This window comes from Globicephala melas, chromosome 2 (genome assembly GCF_963455315.2).
Source record: "Globicephala melas chromosome 2, mGloMel1.2, whole genome shotgun sequence".
Lineage (NCBI taxonomy): Eukaryota > Metazoa > Chordata > Mammalia > Artiodactyla > Delphinidae > Globicephala > Globicephala melas.
The window spans coordinates 19,740,444-19,761,184 of record NC_083315.2 but is presented as its reverse complement, the minus strand read 5'-3'; the positions used below and the strand labels follow the sequence as shown (position 1 = coordinate 19,761,184).

Here is a 20,741-nt window from a genome sequence, read left to right as displayed (position 1 = left end):
TACTTCATTGTAGTTTTGATTTGCGTTTCTCTAATGATTAATGATGTTGAGCATTCTTTCATGTACCTGTTGGCAATCTGTATATCTACTTTGGAGAAATGTCTATTTAGGTCTTCTGCCCATTTTTGGATTGGGTTGTTTGTTTTTTTTATGTTAAGCTGCATGAGCTGCTTGTAAATTTTGGAGGTTAATCCTTTGTCAGTTGCTTCATTGGCAAATATTTTCTCCCATTTCTTTTCGGCTTGTTTATGGTTTCCTTTGCTGTGCAGAAGCTTTTAAGTTTCATTAGGTCCCATTTGTTTATTTTTGTTTTTATTTCCATTTCTCTAGGAGGTGGGTCAAAAAGGATCTTGCTGAGATTTATGTCATAGAGTGTTCTGCCTATGTTTTCCTCTAAGAGTTTGATGGTATCTGGCCTTACATTTAGGTCTTTAATCCATTTTGAGTTTATTTTTGTGTATGGTGTTAGGGAGTGTTCTAATTTCATTCTTTTACATGTAGCTGTCCAGTTTTCCCAGCACTACTTATTGAAGAGGCTGTCTTTTCTCCACTGTATATTCTTGCCTCCTTTATCAAAGATAAGGTGACCATATGTGCGTGGGTTTATCTCTGGGCTTTCTATCCTGTTCCATTGATCTATATTTCTGTTTTTGTGCCAGTACCATACTGTCTTGATTACTGTAGCTTTGTAGTATAGTCTAAAGTCAGGGAGCCTGATTCCTCCAGCTCCGTTTTTCATTCTCAAGATTGCTTTGGCTATTCGGGGTCTTTTGTGTTTCCATACAAATTGTGAAATTTTTGTTCTAGTTCAGTGAAAAATGCCAGTGGTAGTTTGATAGGGATTGCATTGAATCTGTAGATTGCTTTGGGTAGTATAGTCATTTTCACAATGTTGATTCTTCCAATCCAAGAACATGGTATATCTCTCCATCTCTTTGTATCATCTTTAATTTCTTTCATCAGTGTCTTATAATTTTTTGCATACAGCTCTTATCTCCTTAGGTAGGTTTATTCCTAGATATTTTATTCTTTTTGTTGCAATGGTAAATGGGAGAGTTTTCTTAATTTCACTTTCAGATTTTTCACTATTAGTGTATAGGAATGCCAGAGATTTCTGTGGATTAATTTTGTATCCTGCTACTTTACCAAATTCATTGATTAGCTCTAGTAGTTTTCTGGTAGCATCTTTAGGATTCTCTATGTATACTATCATGTCATCTGCAAACAGTGACAGCTTTACTTCTTCTTTTCTGATTTGAATTCCATTTATTTCTTTTTCTTCTCTGATTGCTGTGGCTAAAACTTCCAAAACTATGTTGAATAATAGTGGTGAGAGCACTATTGGGCAACGTTGTCTTGTTCCTGATCTTAGTGGAAATGGTTTCAGTTTTTCACCATTGAGGACGATGTTGGCTGTAGATTTGTCATATATGGCCTTAACTATGTTGAGGAAAGTTCCCTCTATGCCTACTTTCTGCAGGATTTTTATCATAAATGGGTGTTGAATGTTGTCAAAAGCTTTCTCTGCATCTATTGAGATGATCATATGGTTTTTCTCCTTCAGTTTGTTAATATGGTGTATCACGTTGATTGATTTGCGTATATTGAAGGATCCTTGCATTCCTGGAATAAACCCCACTTGATCCTGGTGTATGATCCTTTTCATGTGCTGTTGGATTCTGTTTGCTAGTATTTTGTTGAGCATTTTTGCATCTATGTTCATCAGTGATATTGGCCTATAGTTTTCTTTCTTTGTGACATCCTTGTCTGGTTTTGGTATCAGAGTGATGGTGGCCTAGTAGAATGAGTTTGGGAGTGTTCCTCCCTCTGCTATATTTTGGAAGAGTTTGAGAAGGATCGGTGTTAGCTCTTCTCTAAATATTTGATAGAATTTACCTGTGAAGCCATCTGGTCCTGGGCCTTAGTTTGTTGGAAGATTTTTAATCACAGTTTCAATTTCAGTGCTTGTAATTGGTCCGTTCATATTTTTTATTTCTTCCTGGTTCAGTCTCGGAAGGTTGTGCTTTTCTAAGAATTTGAAAACATTTCTTCCAGGTTGTCCATTTTATTGGCATACAGTTGCTTGTAGTAATCTCTCATGATCCTTTGTATTTTTCAGTGTCAGTTGTTACTTCTCCTTTTTCATTTCTAATTGTATTGATTTGAGTCTTCTCCCTTTTTTTCTTGATAAGTCTAGCTAATGGTTTATCAATTTTGTTTATCTTCTCAAAGAACCAGCTTTAAGTTCTGTTGATCTTTGCTGTTGTTTCCTTAATTTCTTTTTCATTTATTACTGATCTCATCTTTATGATTTCTTTCCTTCTGCTAACTTTGGGGGTTTTTTTTGTTCTTCTTTCTCTAATTGCTTTAGGTGTAAGGTTAGGTTGTTTATTTGAGATGTTTCTTGTTTGTTAAGATAGGATTGTATTGCTATAAACTTCCCTCTTAGAACTGCTTTTGCTGCATCCCATAGGTTTTGGGTTGTCGTGTTTTCATTGTCATTTGTTTCTAGGTATTTTTTTATTTCCTCTTTGATTTCTTCAGTGATCTCTTGGTTATTAAGTAGTGTGTTGTTTAGCCTCCACGTGTTTGTATTTCTTACAGATTTTTTCCTGTAATTGGTATCTAGTCTCATAGCGTTGTGGTCAGAAAAGATACTTGATATGATTTCAATTTTCTTAAATTTACCAAGACTTGATTTGTGACCCAAGATATGATCTATCCTGGATAATGTTCCATGAGCACTTGAGAAGAATGTGTATTCTGTTGTTTTTGGATGGAATGTCCTATAAATATCAAGTCCATCTTGTTTAATGTATCATTTAAAGCTTGTGTTTCCTTATTTTTTTCATTTTGTATGATCTGTCCATTGGTGAAAGTGGGGTGTTAAAGTCCCCTACTATGATTGTGTTACTGTCGATTTCCCCTTTATGGCTCTTAGTATTTGCCTTATGTATTGAGGTGCTCCTATGTTGGGTGCATAAATATTTACAATTGTTATATCTTCTTGGATTGATCCCTTGATCATTATGTAGTGTCTTTCTCTGTCTGTTGTAATAGTGTTTGTTATAAAGTCTATTTTGTCTGATATGAGAATTGTTACTCCAGCTTTCTTTTGATTTCCATTTGCATGGAATATCTTTTTCCATCCCCTCACTTTTAGTCTGTATGTGTCCCTAGGTCTATAAATGGGTCTCTTGCAGACAGCATATATACGGGTCTTGTTTTTGTATCCATTCAACCGGTCTGTATCTTTTGGTTGGAGTATTTAAGCCATTTAAATTTAAGGTAATTACCGATATGTGGGTTCCTCTTCCCATTTTCTTAATTGTTTTGGGTTTGTTATTGTAGGTCTTTTCCTTCTCTTGTGTTTCCTGCCTAGAGAAGTTCCTTTAGCATTTGTTGTAAAGCTGGTTTGGTGGTGCTGAATTCTCTTAGCTTTTGCTTGTCTGTAAAGATTTTAATTTCTCTGTCAAATCTGAATGAGATCCTTGCTGGGTAGAGTAATCTTGGTTGTAGGTTTTTCTCCTTCATCACTTTATATATGTCCTGCCACTCCCTTCTGGCTTGCAGAGTTTCTGCTGAAAGATCAGCTGTTAACCTTATGGGGATTCCCTTATGTGTTATTTATTGTTTTTCCCTTGCTGCTTTTAATATCTGTTCTTTGTATTTAATTTTTGATAGTTTGATTTTATTTATTTATATATTTTTTGCGGTACGTGGGCCTCTCACTGTTGTGGCCTCTCCTGTTGCGGAACACAGGCTCCGGACACGCAGGCTCAGCAGCCATGGCTCGCGGGCCCAGCCACTCCGCGGCATGTGGGATCTTCCCAGACCAGGGCACGAACCTGTGTCCCCTGCATCGGCAGGCGGACTCTCAACCACTGCACCACCAGGGAAGCCCTGATAGTTTGATTAGTAAGTGTCTTGGCGTGTTTCTCCGTGGATTTATCCTGTATCGGACCCTCTGTGCTTCCTGGACTTGATTAACTATTTCCTTTCTGATATTAGGGAAGTTTTCAAGTATAATCTCTTCAAATATTTTCTCAGTCCCTTTCTTTTTCTCTTCTTCTGAGACCCCTATAATTCAGATGCTGGTGCATTTAATGTTGTCCCAGAGGTCTCTGAGACTGTCCTCAATTCTTTTCCTTCTTTTTTCTTTATTCTGCTCTGCAGTAGTTATTTCCACTATTTTATCTTCCAGGTCCCTTATCTGTTTTTCTGCCCCAGTTATTCTGCTATTGATCCCTTCTAGAGAATTCTTAATTTCATTTATTGTGTTGTTCATCACTGTTTGTTTGCTCTTTAGTTCTTCTAGGTCCTTGTTAAACATTTCTTGTATTTTCTCCATTCTATTTCCAGGATTTTGGATCATCTTTACTATCATTATTCTGAATTCTTTTTCAGAAAGACTGCCTATTTCGTCTTCATTTGTTAGGTCTGGTGGGTTTTTATCTTGCTCTTTCATCTGTGGTGTGTTTCTCTGTGTTCTCATTTTGCTTAACCTACTGTGTTTGGGGTCTCCTTTTCACAGGCTGCAGGTTCATAGTTCCCGTTGTTTTGGTGTCTGTCCCCAGTGGCTAAGGTTGGTTCAGTGGGTTGTGTAAGCTGCCTGGTGGAGGGAACTAGTGCCTGTGTTCTCGTGGATGAGGCTGGATCTTGTCTTTCTGTTGGGCAGGTCCACGTCTGGTGGTGTGTTTTGGGATGTCTGTGGCTTTACTATGATTTTAGGCAGCCTCTGTGCTAATGGATGGGGTTGTGTTCCTGTCTTGCTAGTTGTTTGGCATAGAGTGTCCAGCACTGTAGCTTCCTGGTCGTTGAGTGGAGCTGGGTCTTGGCGTTCATATGGAGATCTCTGGGAGATTTTTGCCGTTTAATATTATGTGGAGCTGGGAGGTTTCTTGTGGACCTGTGTCCTGAACTTGACTCTCCCACCTCAGTGGCACAGCCCTGACGCCTGGCTGGAGCACCAAGAGCCTGTCCTCCACACAGATCAGAATAAAAGGGAGCAAAAACAGAAAAAAGAAAGAAGAAGATAAAAGAAAAGAAAAGTTATTAAAATAAAAAATAATTTCTAAGAGAAAAATTTTAAAAAGTAAAAAAAAAAAAAAAAAAAAGGACAGGCAGAACCCTAGGACAAATGGTAAAAGCAAAGCTATACAGACAAAATCACACCCAGAAGCATACACATACACACTCACAAAAAGAGAAAAGGGGAAAAAATATATATATTTATTGTTGCTCCCAAAGTCCACCTCTTCAGTTTGGGATGATTCGTTGTCTATTCATGTATTCCACAGATGCAGGGTACATCAAGTTGATTGTGGAGATTTAATTCACTGCTCCTGAGGCTGCTGGGAGAGATTTCCCTTTCTCTTTGTTCTCACAGCTCCCGGGGCTCAGCTTTGGATTTGGACCCGCCTCTCCGTGTAGGTCGCCTGAGGGCATCTGTTCTTCGCTCAGACAGGACAGGGTTAAAGGAGCAGCTGATTCGGGGGCTCTGGCTCACTCAGGCCGGGGCGAGGGAGGGGTGCGGATGCGGGGCAAGCCTGCGGCGGCAGAGGCCAGCATAACGTTGCACCAGCCTGAGGCACACCGTGCGTTCTCCCGGGGAAGTTGTTCCTGGATCCCGGGACCCTGGCAGTGGTGGGCTGCACAGGCTCCCTGGAGGGGAGGTGTGGATAGTGACCTGTGCTCGCACACAGGCTTCTTGGTGGCGGCAGCAGCAGCCTTAGCGTCTCATGCCTGTCTCTGGGGTCCGCGCTGTTAGCCACGGCTCGCGCCCATCTCTGGAGCTCCTTTAAGTGGTGCTCTTAATCCCCTCTCCTCGAGCACCCCGAAACAATGGTCTCTTGCCTCTTCGGCAGCTCCAGACTTTTTCCCGGACTTCCTCCCGGCTAGCCGTGGTGCACTCAGCCCCTGCAGGCTGTGTTCACGCCGCCAACCCCAGTCCTCTCCCTGCCATCCGACCGAAGCCCGAGCCTCAGCTCCCAGCCCCCGCCCGGCCCAGCGGGGGAGCAGACAAGCCTCTCGGGCTGGTGAGTGCTGGTCGGCCCTGACCCTCTGTGTGGGAATCTCCCCGCTTTGCCCTCCGCACCCCTGTTGCTGCGCTCTCCTCTGCGGCTCCGAAGCTTTCCCCCTCCGCCACCTGCAGTCTCCACCCGCGAAGGGGCTTCCTAGTGTGTGGAAGCCTTTCCTCCTTCACGGCTCCCTCCCACTGGTGCAGGTCACGTCCCTATTCTTTTGTCTCTGTTTTTTTTTTTCTTTTGCCCTACCCAGGTACGTGGGGAGTTTCTTGCCCTTTGGGAGGTCTGAGGTCTGCTGCCAGCGTTCAGTACGTGTTCTGTAGGAGCTGTTCCACGTGTAGATGTATTTCTGATGTATTTGTGGGGAGGAAGGTGATCTCCGCGTCTTACCCTTCCACCATCTTGAAGCTCCTCCCACGTGTGTGTCTTCACGGGTGATGGCATCTGTTAAGAGTTAGAAAGAGGAGGCATGAACTGAGATGTGGTACTAGAGATGTCACCTGGCAGAGTTTCAGCTTAGTGGAAACAAATCTCAGAGAAAGGACGGGGAGCTGGCACAGTAGAATGGGTAGGAACCTGAGCTGGTGTGCGCCCATGGCTCTGTTCTAAAGCCGGACCCCGGCGACATCCAGTCAGTCACGCACCATTGTTTATCGAGAGCCTGTCCTGTGTTAGATGCTGGGCTTCTAACAAGCAGCTTCCAACCAGATGATCTCTCGACTGTCAAGGAGCTTATCTTCGAGACTTAAGCGTTCCAGGATTGGCCTGGTAGCGAGCAGGATGGAATCAGTGAGGGAGGGAGGGAACCTAGCCCATTGCCCTGAATGTGCGGCTCAGAAGAGCTTTATTCTCATTTAATTCAGCATCTCCCTTAGTCCATACCACCCTGTGAGTTGTGTTATTTGTTCCCATTGTTCAGATATTCAGTCTGAAGCATTTCTGTTCTAATGCACTTATATTTAATGGCATTTGAAAATTTGGGGTTTGCTGGGGTGTCTCAGTATTTCCCTGGCACATGCCCAGGTCTGCTGTGGTTCAGTAGGGCTGGCAGGTCCGTGCACATGTGTGAGTTGGTGAAACAGCTATATAAATGTCTTAAGTGAAGTTGGACATGGACGTCAGTAATTATGACTGATCTGACAGAACTGAAAGCAGTTTGCGTGCTTTTAAATTGGGAAACACGCCAGTGTAAACATCCTGACGGTTTCTGAGAAGAGATGTCAGCCATGATGTAAAACTCATTTGTATTCATTCAGTGGTACTTGTATCACTGTTTCTTAGACATTGTCTTGAATATATAATTTTATGGCTACTCTTGTGAGAAAGTTAACTCTTCTTTTATGTTGTCTCTGATCTGAAGTATAACCAAAGTGTATCTAGGCTTGGTGACACTCTGATGTGTCCACGTTCTGACAGCAACTGGGCAGGTGGACTCAGTGTTGAGAGCTTCTACCTGACCGGGAAGTCAGAGCTACAGCGCCCCCATCCAGTAGGTCTGGGACGAGGCCTTGGAATATGTATTTTAAGAAGCTTTTTGGAAGCAACCTAAGTGTCCATCATCGGATGAATGGATAAAGAAGATGTGGCACATATATACAATGGAATATTGCTCAGCCATAAAAAGAAACGAAATTGAGTTATTTGTAGTGAGGTGGATGGACCTAGAGTCTGTCATACAGAGTGAAGTAAATCAGAAAGAGAAAAACAAATACCATATGCTAACACGTACATATGGAATCTAAGAAAAAAAAAATGGTCATGAAGAACCTAGGGGTAAGATGGGAATAAAGACACAGACCTACTAGGGAATGGACTTGAGGATATGGGGAGGGAGAATGGTAAGCTGTGACAAAGCGAGAGAGTGGCATGGACATATATACACTACCAAACGTAAAATAGATAGCTAGTGGGAAGCAGTCGCATAGCACAGGGAGATCAGCTCAGCTCAGTGCTTTGTGACCACCTAGAGGGGTGGGATAGGGAGGGTGGGAGGGAGGGAGACGCAAGAGGGAAGAGATATGGGAACATATGTATATATATAACTGATTCACTTTGTTATAAAGCAGAAACTAACACACCATTGTAAAGCAATTATACTCCAATAAAGATATTTAAGAAAAAGAATAAATCTTAATGTATACCAATTTAAAAAAATCATTTAGGAGTTTGGGGGAATCCCAGAATGGAATGCAGAAACTGAGAAAAGAATTTAAATGTATTACAAATCCCAGTTGTGGGACATTCTGCAGAATGTCTGACCAGTAATCTGCAAAACTGTCAAGGTCATTGAAAACAAGAGTCTGAGAGACTGTGAAAACCAAGAGAAGCCTAAGGAGACATGACCATTAAATGTGATGTGGTATCGCTGATGAGATCCTAGAACAGGAAAAGGAAATTAGAATACAGTTAAGAAAAATAAAAGACAAACCAGGAGCTGGGAGAAAATATGTGCAATACACATTTCTGGTAAAGAACTTCTATCTAAAATTACACAAATAACTCTTAAAACTCAACAACAGCAAACAAGAACTAAATTTAAAAACTGGGCGGAGTACATTAAAACTCTCTGTACTATATTTGCAATAACTATAAATCTAAAACTGTTCTAAAATAAAAGTTTATTTTTAAAGAAAATAAAAGCTTCTTAAGTGATGATAATGCACAACTAGAATTTAGAATAACTACTTTAGGTACTTGAAAAATGATTCGGGTCCCCCTGTGTATTTTTTTTTGGTATGGTTATTGTCTTGTTATTAATTTCATTGCTTTTGGGGATGAATATCATCTTGTATCTTTGATATTGTTGAGAATGGATCTGCAGCCTCATCATTTTTTATTTTTTATTTCTGTCTTACGAGTGATTGAGAAAGAAAGTATAATTTCTAATGTGCTAAGTATTCTTTAGATATTTGTTAGATTAAGCTTGTTAATGTCATTAGTGTGAAAATATACATAGAAGGTCTGATTCTTAACCTTGCTCCTCTGCACTCCTATGGTGTTAGTTTCTTATGTATCCTTCCAGTATTTCTTGATGCAAAAACAAGCAAGATACTTATTTTTTTCCATCTTTCTTACACAAGAGTTAGCATATGATATACGCTTGCACCTTGCTTTTTATACTTTTTAAAAACAGTGTATCTTGCAGAGCTTTCCCTTTTCTTACAAGGCATAGTATTTCGTTATGTGGATGTACTGTCTAGTTTGATGAGTCACTTCCCTATGGATGAATGCTTAGCTTGTCTCTAGTCTTTTACACACTGTGCTATGGTGAACAATCCATATACTGGTGTGTGCACATGTGTGCATGTCCTGGTCTGAACTGAACTCTTTCAGGGAGTAGACTCTGTGTTACTGATCTTTATGCCCTCATGCCTGGCACGGTGTTTGGTGCATAGAGATTTAATTGGGTGGATGGGGGGGTGGTCAGTTGGTTGATATTAGGAAGGTCGGTGTGACCACTCTTGTCTGATGGGTTGCCTAAAAGCAGAATTTCTCAGGATGTTTTGTTCCCGAGGTGTGACATGAAAAACATATTACAGGTTTGAAATCCTTATCTTGATAGTTTTATGCCTGATTACAGCTGGCTTATTTTTCTTTAAACTAGAGGATGGCTTCTGAACTACATAACAAATTCTGCCAGCTATCAGTCCTAACAGTGGTGATTTTATTTGTTTTTTACAATGTGGCATATTTTTAGTTTATACAGCTAAATATTCTGATGCTAACAGGTGCAAAAGTTTTTTTTTCTTTCTTTTTAATAAGGAGATAGTTTTACTGGTTATAAAATCTCAAGTTGAAATGGTTTGAATTTTAGAAAGTACTCATTTTGTTAAAATAACATACAGTATATCAGAGACATCTGAGTAATTGCTGAAAAAGCAAAGCTGAAATCATACCAAGGAGTTGATTGATGGCTGACATTATTTCACGTAGTCAGAGAAGGTACGAGTGGGCACCAAACTGAAGTGAGGATACAAGTCAAGTGGCAAGAAGGAATTGCAGGGTTTCTCCTGGGGATTGTAGAAACCAGGAAACTTAGCCAATGGTATATGGTAGAAACTTCCTGCAGTAGTTCTTTGCCTCTTATTAGAGGTTTCTAGTTTGCAGCCAATCCTAGGAAGATGTTTCATCTTTCTTAAACTTTTCCTTTAACACAGATGAGAAACAGTGCTAGATATTAGTAATGCTGGCTTAGCAGTCCAGTTCCTTTTCAATTTTACACATGTGCGGCTGATCAAGACACGATTGCTACATATTTACAGAAAAAACTACCAACAACAAAACGGTACGATTAAATAAATGTCTCAGTGAGAAAAATCAAAAGGAGCAAAGATGAAAGTTTCAACGAAACATTTATCTAGTAAAATGTCACATAACGTCTCCGTGATCAAATGTGTTGACTTTAATCTCCTGGCAGGATTTCACAGATTCTCCAGCTCCTTTATGTCGGTGCTCTGCCACTTTATACCAAGGTGCAAAGGTGCAGACTCTGTCTGACTTGGGTCAGAGGTGTCCTTTCCCTGAGGCTGGAACCTATCACTTTGGCCATCGCTACTCTCAGAGTAGGAGAAGATGGCTTTTCTTTTAAAGGTTGATTTCTTTTCTTCATCTCCCTTTCATGTACCATCAAGTTCTGTCATGCAGAGAAAACAGTTATTACATTGAAATGAAAGACAGCTGAGCATTTTCTTATGTCTTTTGTGTGTTTAAAAAAAACAAGCCTCGGGCTTCCCTGGTGGCGCAGTGGTTGAGAGTCCGCCTGCCGATGCAGGGGACACGGGTTCGTGCCCCGGTCCAGGAAGATCCCACATGCCGCAGAGCGGCTGGGCCCGTGAGCCATGGCCGCTGAGGCTGCGCGTCCGGAGCCTGTGCTCTGTGACGGGAGAGGCCACAGTAGTGAAAGGTCCGCGTACCACAAAAAAAAAAACCAAAAAAAAAAAAAGCCTTTGCAGAAACCTCTCAGGGCTCAGGCATGGTGCTGAGAACTGCTGGCCTCTTCATGAAAGATCATTGAAGTCACCCTTGAGAGCATTGCAGTCATGCTACTTCGGTGGAACCATTTTGTGAGATTTTCCTTTCCCTGCTTGGGTTTTTGACATAAAATTCTCGTGTGATTGGAGGCAAAAGTCTACGTATATGTCTTCGTCGGGCTTTCTTTTCAGGGTCTCTCTTCCGCCTTTATGGGCGGCCTCCCCTTTGGCGCTGTGCCTGCACCACTTAGACAGGTGGCCCCTTCTCAGATGGGGCCTGGAGGAAACTGTCTTTTGAAAGAAGTGATGTGATTTTTAAGATGACCTTTTGGGTAGAATAAGATGATCTTTCTGATAAGCCAGATTACAGACTTTATTTTATACTTATTGATCTTTCTTTCTGTACTGCAGGGGAAGGTGTGGCTGATTGATTTTAATCCATTTGGTGAAGTCACAGATGCGCTGCTGTTTACTTGGGACGAACTGTTATCTGGAAGAAACTTAAAGGGTGATTTTAGTGAGGAAGCCCTGGAGCAGGTAAGATGATCAGAAAGATCCCCAGGAAGCCTGTCAGTCCACTGAGGAATTGCTTGCTGGTTCTCCAGGCGCTGACACAGATTTACTCATAGATGCTTTGCTGGGTTCTTCGTTTCATACTCTCTCGTGAATGTTTTCTGGCTTTCACAAAATAGTTGTATTAGAGAAAGGGTGTGCGCTTTGATTCCTTCACTTCACTTTGTCTAAAGTGAAGATGATCATCTGATAGTTTCTTTTCTGGTTATTTTTCTTTCTCTTGGCTCTTCTGTCCTGCCCACCTGAGAATCCGGACCGTGGGTCAGGTCACGCATCTGTTTATTCTGGTCCCAGCCCCGTGCTGCCACGCATAGTTAGAGGGATGTCGCCCCGATGCGCAGACGGGGCGGGGAGGGGGCTTGTCCCAGTCACCACCCCCAGCTTCCTGTGGGCTCTGACCGCAGGTTCTGTCGCCCTCACCAACGTCCCCTCCTGCTGTCCACGGTGGCCGTTCCACGCACTCCACGCTCCTCTGAGCTTCCGTCCATCACTCCTGTCCTCCTCAGCAGCTGCTTTCATGTCTTCCCTCTTAGGAAAAGAGAATCCATCGGTGAGAACTCACTCCATTTAACTGTTGTCAAACCTACAGACTTACCTGCATCCTTCCCCGCCCCCGAGTCTCGTCTCTGCCCCTGCGTCTCTCCAGGTTCCTGGGGCTACCATCTGTCTTCTTTCCTTTTTCCAGTCTCTTCCTTTCTCTGTAAGCAAGTAACCGTGTTCTGACGCCTCCTGTCATAGAAAGCAAGACTTCCCTCAGCCCCGTAATGCCTGCTCATTTTTAAAGGAAATTCTAAAGTCACCCATAATCCCACCTCCTCGAGAACCACTGTTAATATTCTGGTGTGTAACCTGCCTGCACATACACACGAGGCTTTCTAAAGTAAATGAGAGTGCTCTGCGTCTACAGTTCTGTCCACGGAGCTCTTCATTTCGTACTCTCTCGTGAGTGTTTTCTGTCTTTTACAAAATACTTTTATTTTCACACGGTTGTTTAAAAACACACAGAGAGAATTAGAAAGAGGCGAGACTTGAAATCCTACTACCTAGAAATGGCTATTCTTACCACCTCTGTTAAGGTTTTCTGGGCATTTTTTGTTTATATACACATGCGCGTGCACACATTATTTTGGCAGTGGAGTCCTGCGAGTTCCTCTCCTGCTGTTGGGCCACTCGCTAGTCCTGTGGCCACCGCTCCCCAGCCCGCTTGCCGCCGGGCCTCCCCCGGCTCCCCCCGCTTCGCCCCCCCACCCCCGGTTCCGAAGAAACTGTTTGTGGTGAGGGCTCCACCAACGTGTCAGGAATTCCAGCGAGCAGTGCACGGCCCTGCTCTTCCTTAACGCTGGGCCGCGTCTGAGCTGTTACCTCTTGTTCCTGTCACACCCTTTCCCCTGGTTTCCGTGACGCCTGCTCGCCTCCCGGCTTTCTTCCTGCTTCTCCGGCTGCTGCCTTGCCCTCTGTGGGAACATCTTTCCTTCTGTCTGTCTCTGATATAGTCCTTTTCATCCTTACTCCGTCCCAGGCCGTCCTGGGCCTTGTTTTTCTAGATCTGACTGTGGTCCCGGTTTTCCACATAAAGGCGCTTGCCCTGCTGTGTGGGCCTCGCCTGCGGACTTGCCTGCCTCCTGCCTCGGGCTGTAGGTTTCCGAGCCCATTGATGGGGTCTCTGTTCTCCATGTGTCTTTGGGGCTGCACACAGTGCCAGGCACAGCTAAGCTTGATCGAATTAGTGAATGAAGGGATCTTATTCCTGCTGGCATCTTAAGAGTTGTGGGCCATTAAATCTGAGCGTCAAGGAAGAAGATTTGGCACAAGGTTATTTTTTTTCCGGTACGCGGGCCTCTCACTGTTGTGGCCTCTCCCATTGCGGAGCACAGGCTCCGGACGCTCAGGCTCAGCGGCCATGGCTCACGGGCCCAGCCGCTCCGCGGCATGTGGGATCCTCCCGGACCGGGGCACGAACCCATGTCCCCTGCATCGGGAGGCGGACTCTCAACCACTGCGCCACCAGGGAAGCCCACACAAGGTTATTTTTAAATATGAGGGACAGAGTTATTGGATAGAAACAGTTTGCACAAGATTCACTGTATGATCCAAATTCATTCATTCTTCCTTCCCTCCCTCCCTCCCTTTCTTTCTTCTTAATGTAAACAACCTCATATTGGAGGTTGGGGATGACAGAAGGGCAACAGGAACTGGCCCCTGCCTTTCCCCAGCATCACCTCCCGTCTGTCCTCCACCGCAAAGAGATCTGCCTTCCTTGTGTTCCTCGAAGCCACAAAGCCCTGCCTGGCCTTCAGGTCTTTGCACTGGTCGTTTCCACTGCCTCCAAAGCCGTGTTCACTCCTAGACCTCACGAGGCTGCTTTCCTCCTACTTCTCAGTTCTCAGTCCAGACGTCGCCTCCTGAGCAAGGTCCCACCTGGCCCCCCTCTAAAGAGGAGTCTGCATGGTTCTCCTCTTACCATAGTGCCCTGCTCTTTTGTTTTTATAACACTTTTTACTCTCTGGAACAAGCTTGTTAATTTATTATTTGCTTGCTTGGTGGCTGTCTACCATCTTGTTTTCCAGTTTTTCTCCCACCCCTAGAACAAGGTCCAGCAGACAGGTGTTTCATGAGTACTTGTCAGATGGCTGGTCTGTCTGTCATAAGGTGTGGCCTGCTTTCTAGGGCTCCATGGTCCTGTTCCATCCAAGTTCCCGGCCTGTCTCCACGTGCTGGACACGATCCATCCCTCACCTAGGTCTCTGCCTCCCATGAAGCCCAAACACAAGGCCTCTGGCTCTGAAATCCTTTTCAGCACCAGGCAACATGTGAATATCCTATGCAAGACTCAGAGCGTGTACAATAAAGAATGTGAAGACTTGTTAAATATGATCCTTGAATTTGCAGTTTTACATAGGTGCTGAGAGGAATCTACAAATAAGTCTGTAAAATGCCGTGAGAAAAGCACAGCAGCGTTAGGGGTTCGGAGCACTCGTTTGCCCTTACTGTTGACTCTGTTCTCTAAGGAGTATTTCCAGCAGTGCACCTGTGGAAAGCGACAATGTTTATAAAGCATGCTGGCCTGTGTGGGACCACTCGAGGCAGCCTCAGGCCTGGAGAGACCCGCAGCCCTTCATGGCCATGGTGGCTGCACACCCAGCACTCAGGGACCACCTAGCCCCCCGCAGGGACTCTGGCTTCAGATACCTTAGATGTGTATTTTCTTGTGAACATGTGGAAGTATTTTTAAAACCTTGGTGCTTTCTTTTACTTCAGTATCTGATTTTCTTCCCTACGTAGTACAGAAGAGGACATGGAGTAGGAATTGCTACACCGGTCGGTATCTTTTTCAGTTTGAAGAGTAGACTTAAAAAAGGACTTTCTCAGCGACTTTCCTTTTTCTTTTCCTTTGTAAAGGATGCTCCGGCCTTCCGTTGCACCAACAGCGAGGTCACAGTTCAGCCGAGTCCCTACCTGAGCTGCCGGCTGCCCAAGGACTTTGTGGACCTCTCCACCGGGGAGGACGCTCACAAACTCATCGATTTTCTGAAACTGGTAAGGTTTATGTGTACTTCGTAGGCTGGCCAGCTCTGCTTTCAAGTTGACTCTTGAATATTTCACTTTAGTTATATACCACGTAGACTTCTATTTGATGATTGGGAATTAATGGGCAAGAATTACTAATTGAGGTCATTTTATAATGACATATGTCAAGTAAGCTGAAAGATTAATTTATTGATTAAAATGACAGAAAATGTTTTTTATGTGTATGGTTTGAGTAATTTTCATAATACTTGTAATCTTGAAGAAAGTATGTATAGTTGACCCTTAAACAACCAGGGGCAAATCCACATATAATTTATAATGAACCCTTCGTATCCACGGTTCTGCATCCATGGATTCAGCCGGCGGTGGGTCCTCAGTACCGTAGTATTCGCTACTGAAGCAAATCCACATGTAAGTGGCCTGTGAAGTTCAAACCCATGTTGTTCAAGGGTGAACTGTATACTGTTATAGGGCTGAGAGCAGATCAGATCTCTCCTGTGGGTACTCCAGGGGGAAGGTGAGTATTTGTATTTGTGTGTGTTTCTGGGTGGGAATATTTGTACATAAAGAAGAAAGAGAAGAAAATGTTCAAATATCTTGAGGATAATGTGCCCAGGAGCCAAAGTGATAAACTACTTTAATGAACTACATAAGGCATGGGTTTTTTTCCATGATAATTTTCAACCACATCTTTTGCTAAGGGCCTCTAGAAAATTATACTTGCTGACAGAAAAAGCGATCTTGGCTGAGCAAATATCCCAATTAGAATGTGCTGTTTTAATGCATCTTGGTTTCCTTTGACAGAAAAGGAATCAGCAAGAGGATGACTGATTAGCATGCTAGAGTTCAAGGCCAAGTCACACAGGAAACCACTGCTGCTTCTGGAGGCCGTACATAGTCCACAACCTCCTATTAACCCAGTCAGCGGGGGAGGGGGAGGGGGCAGCGTGGAAGTCAGTGGCTTTTTATATTCATGTATAAAACTGGGGGAAATGGAGGGCCTTTGCTACTTGTAAAAATAACACAATAAATAGATCTTAAACATAGGAAACCATCCTGTTCTGATGATAAAATACTTTCTATGAAATACCTTGTTCCTTAGGTTCAGTCTATTTATATTTATCTCTGTTCCTTGTGCTATTTTTTTTATACCTGGCAGGTAGCTGGGCAAGTTTATATTTGTTATACAGAAATGGGTTCTTTCTTTATCATTACTTTTCCCATTGAAAAAATAGAACCTTATATTACTATAGAAAATATTTTTCCTACTTTGAGGATTTTCATGTAATTTTTCTATCAGTTGAGCTTCGGTTTGGGTATAGTTAAAATAATACAGACTTCTCAAACTGTCAACTATGAATTTCAGTATAGTACCTAAAACTATCACAGATATAATTCAGCCTTTCAAACAATTATTGGAATTTGGGGGGAGGTAGATTCACTTTTTGAGGCCACCGTTTTAGTAATTCTTCAGTGTCGTGACTGATGATATGTCAGCGATACCTGATTTACTCAGCACTCACTAAATGCTAAGACGCTCTGCTAAGTGCTCTTTATGTGGTATTTTACATCACGGAGCAATTTAAGAAAACAGACGTTACAGTTTCCTAGGGTATCTATCTAATGTGGTATCAAAGAATATTTTACTAGTTGGAGGTATGTTTCTCAACATCAGAGAGCATGTGCTCCCATAGAAAGATAACAGAGAGAAGTGGGGCGAAATCTCCCCTTTCTGTGTAGTTAAGGCAGATTACGTGTAGTGATGAAAGATATCATTTCTCATTAGGTTATTTCGAATTCTAGCTTGCTGTGTGGTTTCTCCGTTACAGTCACTTGATATTGGTGTTTAAAATACAAAGATCAAGTGTATCAAATGCCATTTCTGAGGCCAACTGTTTGAGGTATAAGTGCTTCAAAAATATTTTTGTTTTTTAAACTGCTCATGGCCTTCTGTTAACTCATAATGGAGGGATCTATTGTGAGTTGATTTCATCTTAGCTCCGAAGCTGGCTTCACCAAGATGACACTTGACCAGTCAAAAAAAGGAAATGTATTTGATACCAATTGAAAAAGTTCAGACTATGTATAATAAAAAGACTCAAGCAAAATTTAGCAAACAGTTTATAAGAAGGACAATTCTTGGTGTAAAACTCATTAACTTTTTCCTTTAATTTTCCTGAGGGTATGATTGAGTTGAACTCGCACCTCCCTTTTAAAAATGTGATTTGGTACATTGTTTCTGTAGTATATTTAATTCTAATTGATTATCCTGGTGTTAATATTAAATATAGGATAACATGCAGGAAATATTCTCCTAATTCAGATGTCATTTATGCCTGCCTAAAGATTAGTTTTCGAATTATCCTTTTATTATGTTGGCTTTATCTATTCTTTCTTTGAGGTACCTCAGGTTTGCGCTTGAATTTAGAGAGTGGATACACGTGTGATTCCTTAGTCTGGTTCTGAAATCCTGCCTTCGGAAGAGAAGACATTACAGATCTTGATTCTGACAGGTTGGGATAAACACGTTTACTTTGTCCTGCAGGCAGTGGCATGTAGCCCAGGCCTCGCCAACAGCAGACTTTGCCAAAAGTTCTGTTTAAAGAAGTGTCATTTGGATCTGCATTTTCTGAGTTCATAGATCTTTCCCATCTACTCAGCTTTTTTTTTTTTTTTTTTTTTGGAAATTGAGGATCATGTCTGTTAAAAAGCAAACAAACAAACAAACAAAAAAAAGCAAACAAAGCTTGTGTGACTGAGTTCTTCAGCTTAAATTTGTTTTCTTACCTATAAATTGGGAGAATAATCAACTCATGCCTCCGTTAAATGAGATGTAAAGCTTTTCATGTAGTGCATCGTACGCAAGCCCCTAAGAAATGTCAGCTATTATTACCATTCTGCTTTGCAGACTTATGTAGATTAAAGGCAAATTCTTTCTGAACCAAAAAAATTTTGAGTGGAAAGGGACTTCAGAGATCATTCAGCCCAGTTTCTTTTCCTTTTTCCCCCTTCCCTTTCCTCTTTTTCCCTTCCTTTTTTTTTTAACAGAAAACTGCTCACAGAAGTTAAGACTTGTCCAAAATTGTAGCAGAATCAGAACCACAAAAGAACCTCTAGTCTAATGCTGCTCTCTAAGGATTTGTAGCCTAATATTTTTTGTAGATAAGTTTCAACCAGAACAAATTATTATTTTAATAATAAAATTTTCAAAAAGAATTGTTTTTTAAATAAATGTAAGTACAGATTCGTTTCACACATCTCTGTGCAGAGAAATTAAATAAAAAGATACTAAATATAGAGAAATTAAATGAAGAAATAACGGAAAGATTTAATTCAATTTCATGTTTGTATTAACTAGGCTGATCTTGAGAGGAGACTTAGCCATCTTTAAACATTTTAAAGACAGAATTCCTATTTAACTAAACGTTTTATTCATGTGTTGTCTTGGCTCATAGAAAACAGTTTCAGTAAGTGTTCTAAGAAAAGAAATAGTGATAAACGCACCCTCCATATGCACTGCAGCTCTATTATGTATACACATTAAGAAGAGGCTTGAGGAATGGCAACATAAGACCTAGTAACAAAAAAGTGGTTGAAGCAGCAGCTAAATGCCCCATGTCATGAGCTTAGGCAGTGAGTCTGGCATTAATTACCCGAAGAGAGAATGCATTCAAATGTGTCTTTTTTTTTTTTTTAACCAGGGAAACCAAATAAAATGACGCTTCTAAATACATATAGACAGAAAAATTAACAGAGGTGGAACATTAAGGTAAAGATGCTGAGGCAGCGACTTGTTCATCCAGCAGACATTTTTCGGGTCCAGGACAGTGTTAGATGCTGTGTGTACACCTTAAGCGTCCTGCCTTCAGAGACCTAACAGGATACAGGACACCATGATAGACTCGTACGTAAAGAAGGAGGGTTTGATGAGTTGCAGCAACTTGAAGACCTCTGTGGGTGCAGAAAGAGCGGTCAGGGCCTCGTCCAGGTGAGATGTTGGGATTTCATTCTCAGGTGAGGCGGGAGGCCATTGGGAGGTTTACGCAAAGGAGAGACATAATCTCCTTTAGGGCTTTGAGGTGTCACTCTGGTTTCTGGGTGGGAAGCGGAGCCATCAGTTAGGAGACAGTGACTCGTGATGGTCAGGGTGGCCCCTGCTGCGGGGGAAGGCGGTGTGAAGACATGAAGTGCAAAGATTGGGGATACAGCCAAGGGGAAGCACTGATGGGATGTAGGGCGTGAAGGAGAAGGAGGGTGTGAGCTGCCGGGTGGAGGGGAGGCAGTTTTCTAAGCATGAGAAGGAATAAAAGGGAACCAGGTTAGGGAGGGAAATCAAGACCTCCGTCTTGGACATGAAGAATTTGAGATTGCAGTGACTTACCAAGTAAACACGTCGAGAGACAGTTGGATTTAACAATTAGAACTTGGGGAATTCCCTGGTGGTCCAGTGGTTAGGACCCGGCACTTCCACTGCTGTGGGCCCAGGTTCAATCCCTGGTCGGGGAACTAAGGTCCCACGAGCCACACAGTGCGGCTAAAACAACCCCCCAAAAACAATTGGAACTTCTGTGGAAGAGTGGGAGCAGATCAAAAGGCCTGGCAAATTGGGGAAGAAAGCCAGGGGGTGGCATTATGTCCAGCTCTGTGGGACACTGCTAAGAAGTTAGATAAGGTGGGCTTCCCTCGTGGCGCAGTGGTTAAGAACCCGCCTGCCAATGCAACAGACACAGGTTCGAGCCCTGATCCTGGAAGATCCCACATGCCGCAGAGCAACTAAGGCTGTGTGCCACAACTACTGAGCCCACACTCTAGAGCCCACAAGCCACAACTACTGAAACCAGTGCACCTAGAGCCCGTGCTCTGCAGCAAGAGAAGCCACTGCAATGAAAAGCCCGTGCACCGCAACAAAGAGTAGACCCTGCCCGCCGCAACTAGAGAAAGCCGGCGTGCAGCAATGAAGACCCAGCACAGCCAAAAAAAAAAAAAATTAGATAAGGCAACAAAAAAAGTTCTTACATATTACAGGTTGAAATCTTTTAATTTGTTGGAAGACCTAATGTGGGTGTTTAATGTAAATTTAGACCGGTGATTCTTACTGATATTTATGTATAAAGTACAAATCTCTCTTCGCACAACAGAAGTTAATATTTAGCAATATAATTATTTTGAGATTCTTTAATTGATCATTTAATTTTGTTAAAGTCTCAGTATGAACTAAGATGACTTAAATTGGGTTTTCTGCATCACTGATTTTTTTGACTGTTGGACACTCACATTTAATGGGTAGAGTTCTTAGGTGGATTATCTCACCATGTACTTACAAACTTTTAATCAAGGAAAGACTTAAACTGAATTTCCCCAACTAGTTGCAAGTGGTTCTCCCCACCTTGAAAAATGTCTGTAAAATGTCAGCACTAATTTCGGAACAAGGCAAGCAGCTGGGGCGTCAACTACCCATTCATAGCGTGTGAACAAGCAGTCATTGGGGAACTGAGTGTAAATAACATCATAATCTTCCAAATAAGCGTGAGGAGAAATGGATTTCTTTGAGAATCTGGTGAAAGATATAGGCTCACCTGAGGAAAATCTTTACACACAGTTTCAGGGGGTCTTAGACCTCAGATTAAGACCCCCGCACTAAAGC

The 20,741-nt window shown here is 42.5% G+C and overlaps 1 protein-coding gene and 1 non-coding gene across 3 annotated transcripts in view; both read left to right on the top strand.

Annotated features, from left to right (window-relative positions):
- CDC123 (cell division cycle 123) overlaps window positions 1-16,148 on the top strand; it is a 56,804-nt gene extending 40,656 nt beyond the window's left edge. The window contains exons 11-13 of one of the 2 annotated variants that reach the window (XM_030836964.2): window positions 11,408-11,533; window positions 14,969-15,106; window positions 15,902-16,148. In XM_030836964.2, coding sequence (XP_030692824.1) covers window positions 11,408-11,533; window positions 14,969-15,106; window positions 15,902-15,928 — 291 coding nt within the window. In that variant the 3' untranslated portion in view covers window positions 15,929-16,148. The remainder of the gene's footprint in view (window positions 1-11,407; window positions 11,534-14,968; window positions 15,107-15,901) is intronic. The other variant, XM_060293281.1, reaches the window with a different exon arrangement.
- A 3,382-nt stretch (window positions 16,149-19,530) lies between these two features.
- Window positions 19,531-19,603, top strand: TRNAG-UCC (transfer RNA glycine (anticodon UCC)). Its single transcript has one exon. It is a non-coding gene; the product is annotated as a tRNA-Gly (tRNA).
- The last annotated feature ends 1,138 nt before the right edge of the window (window positions 19,604-20,741 follow it).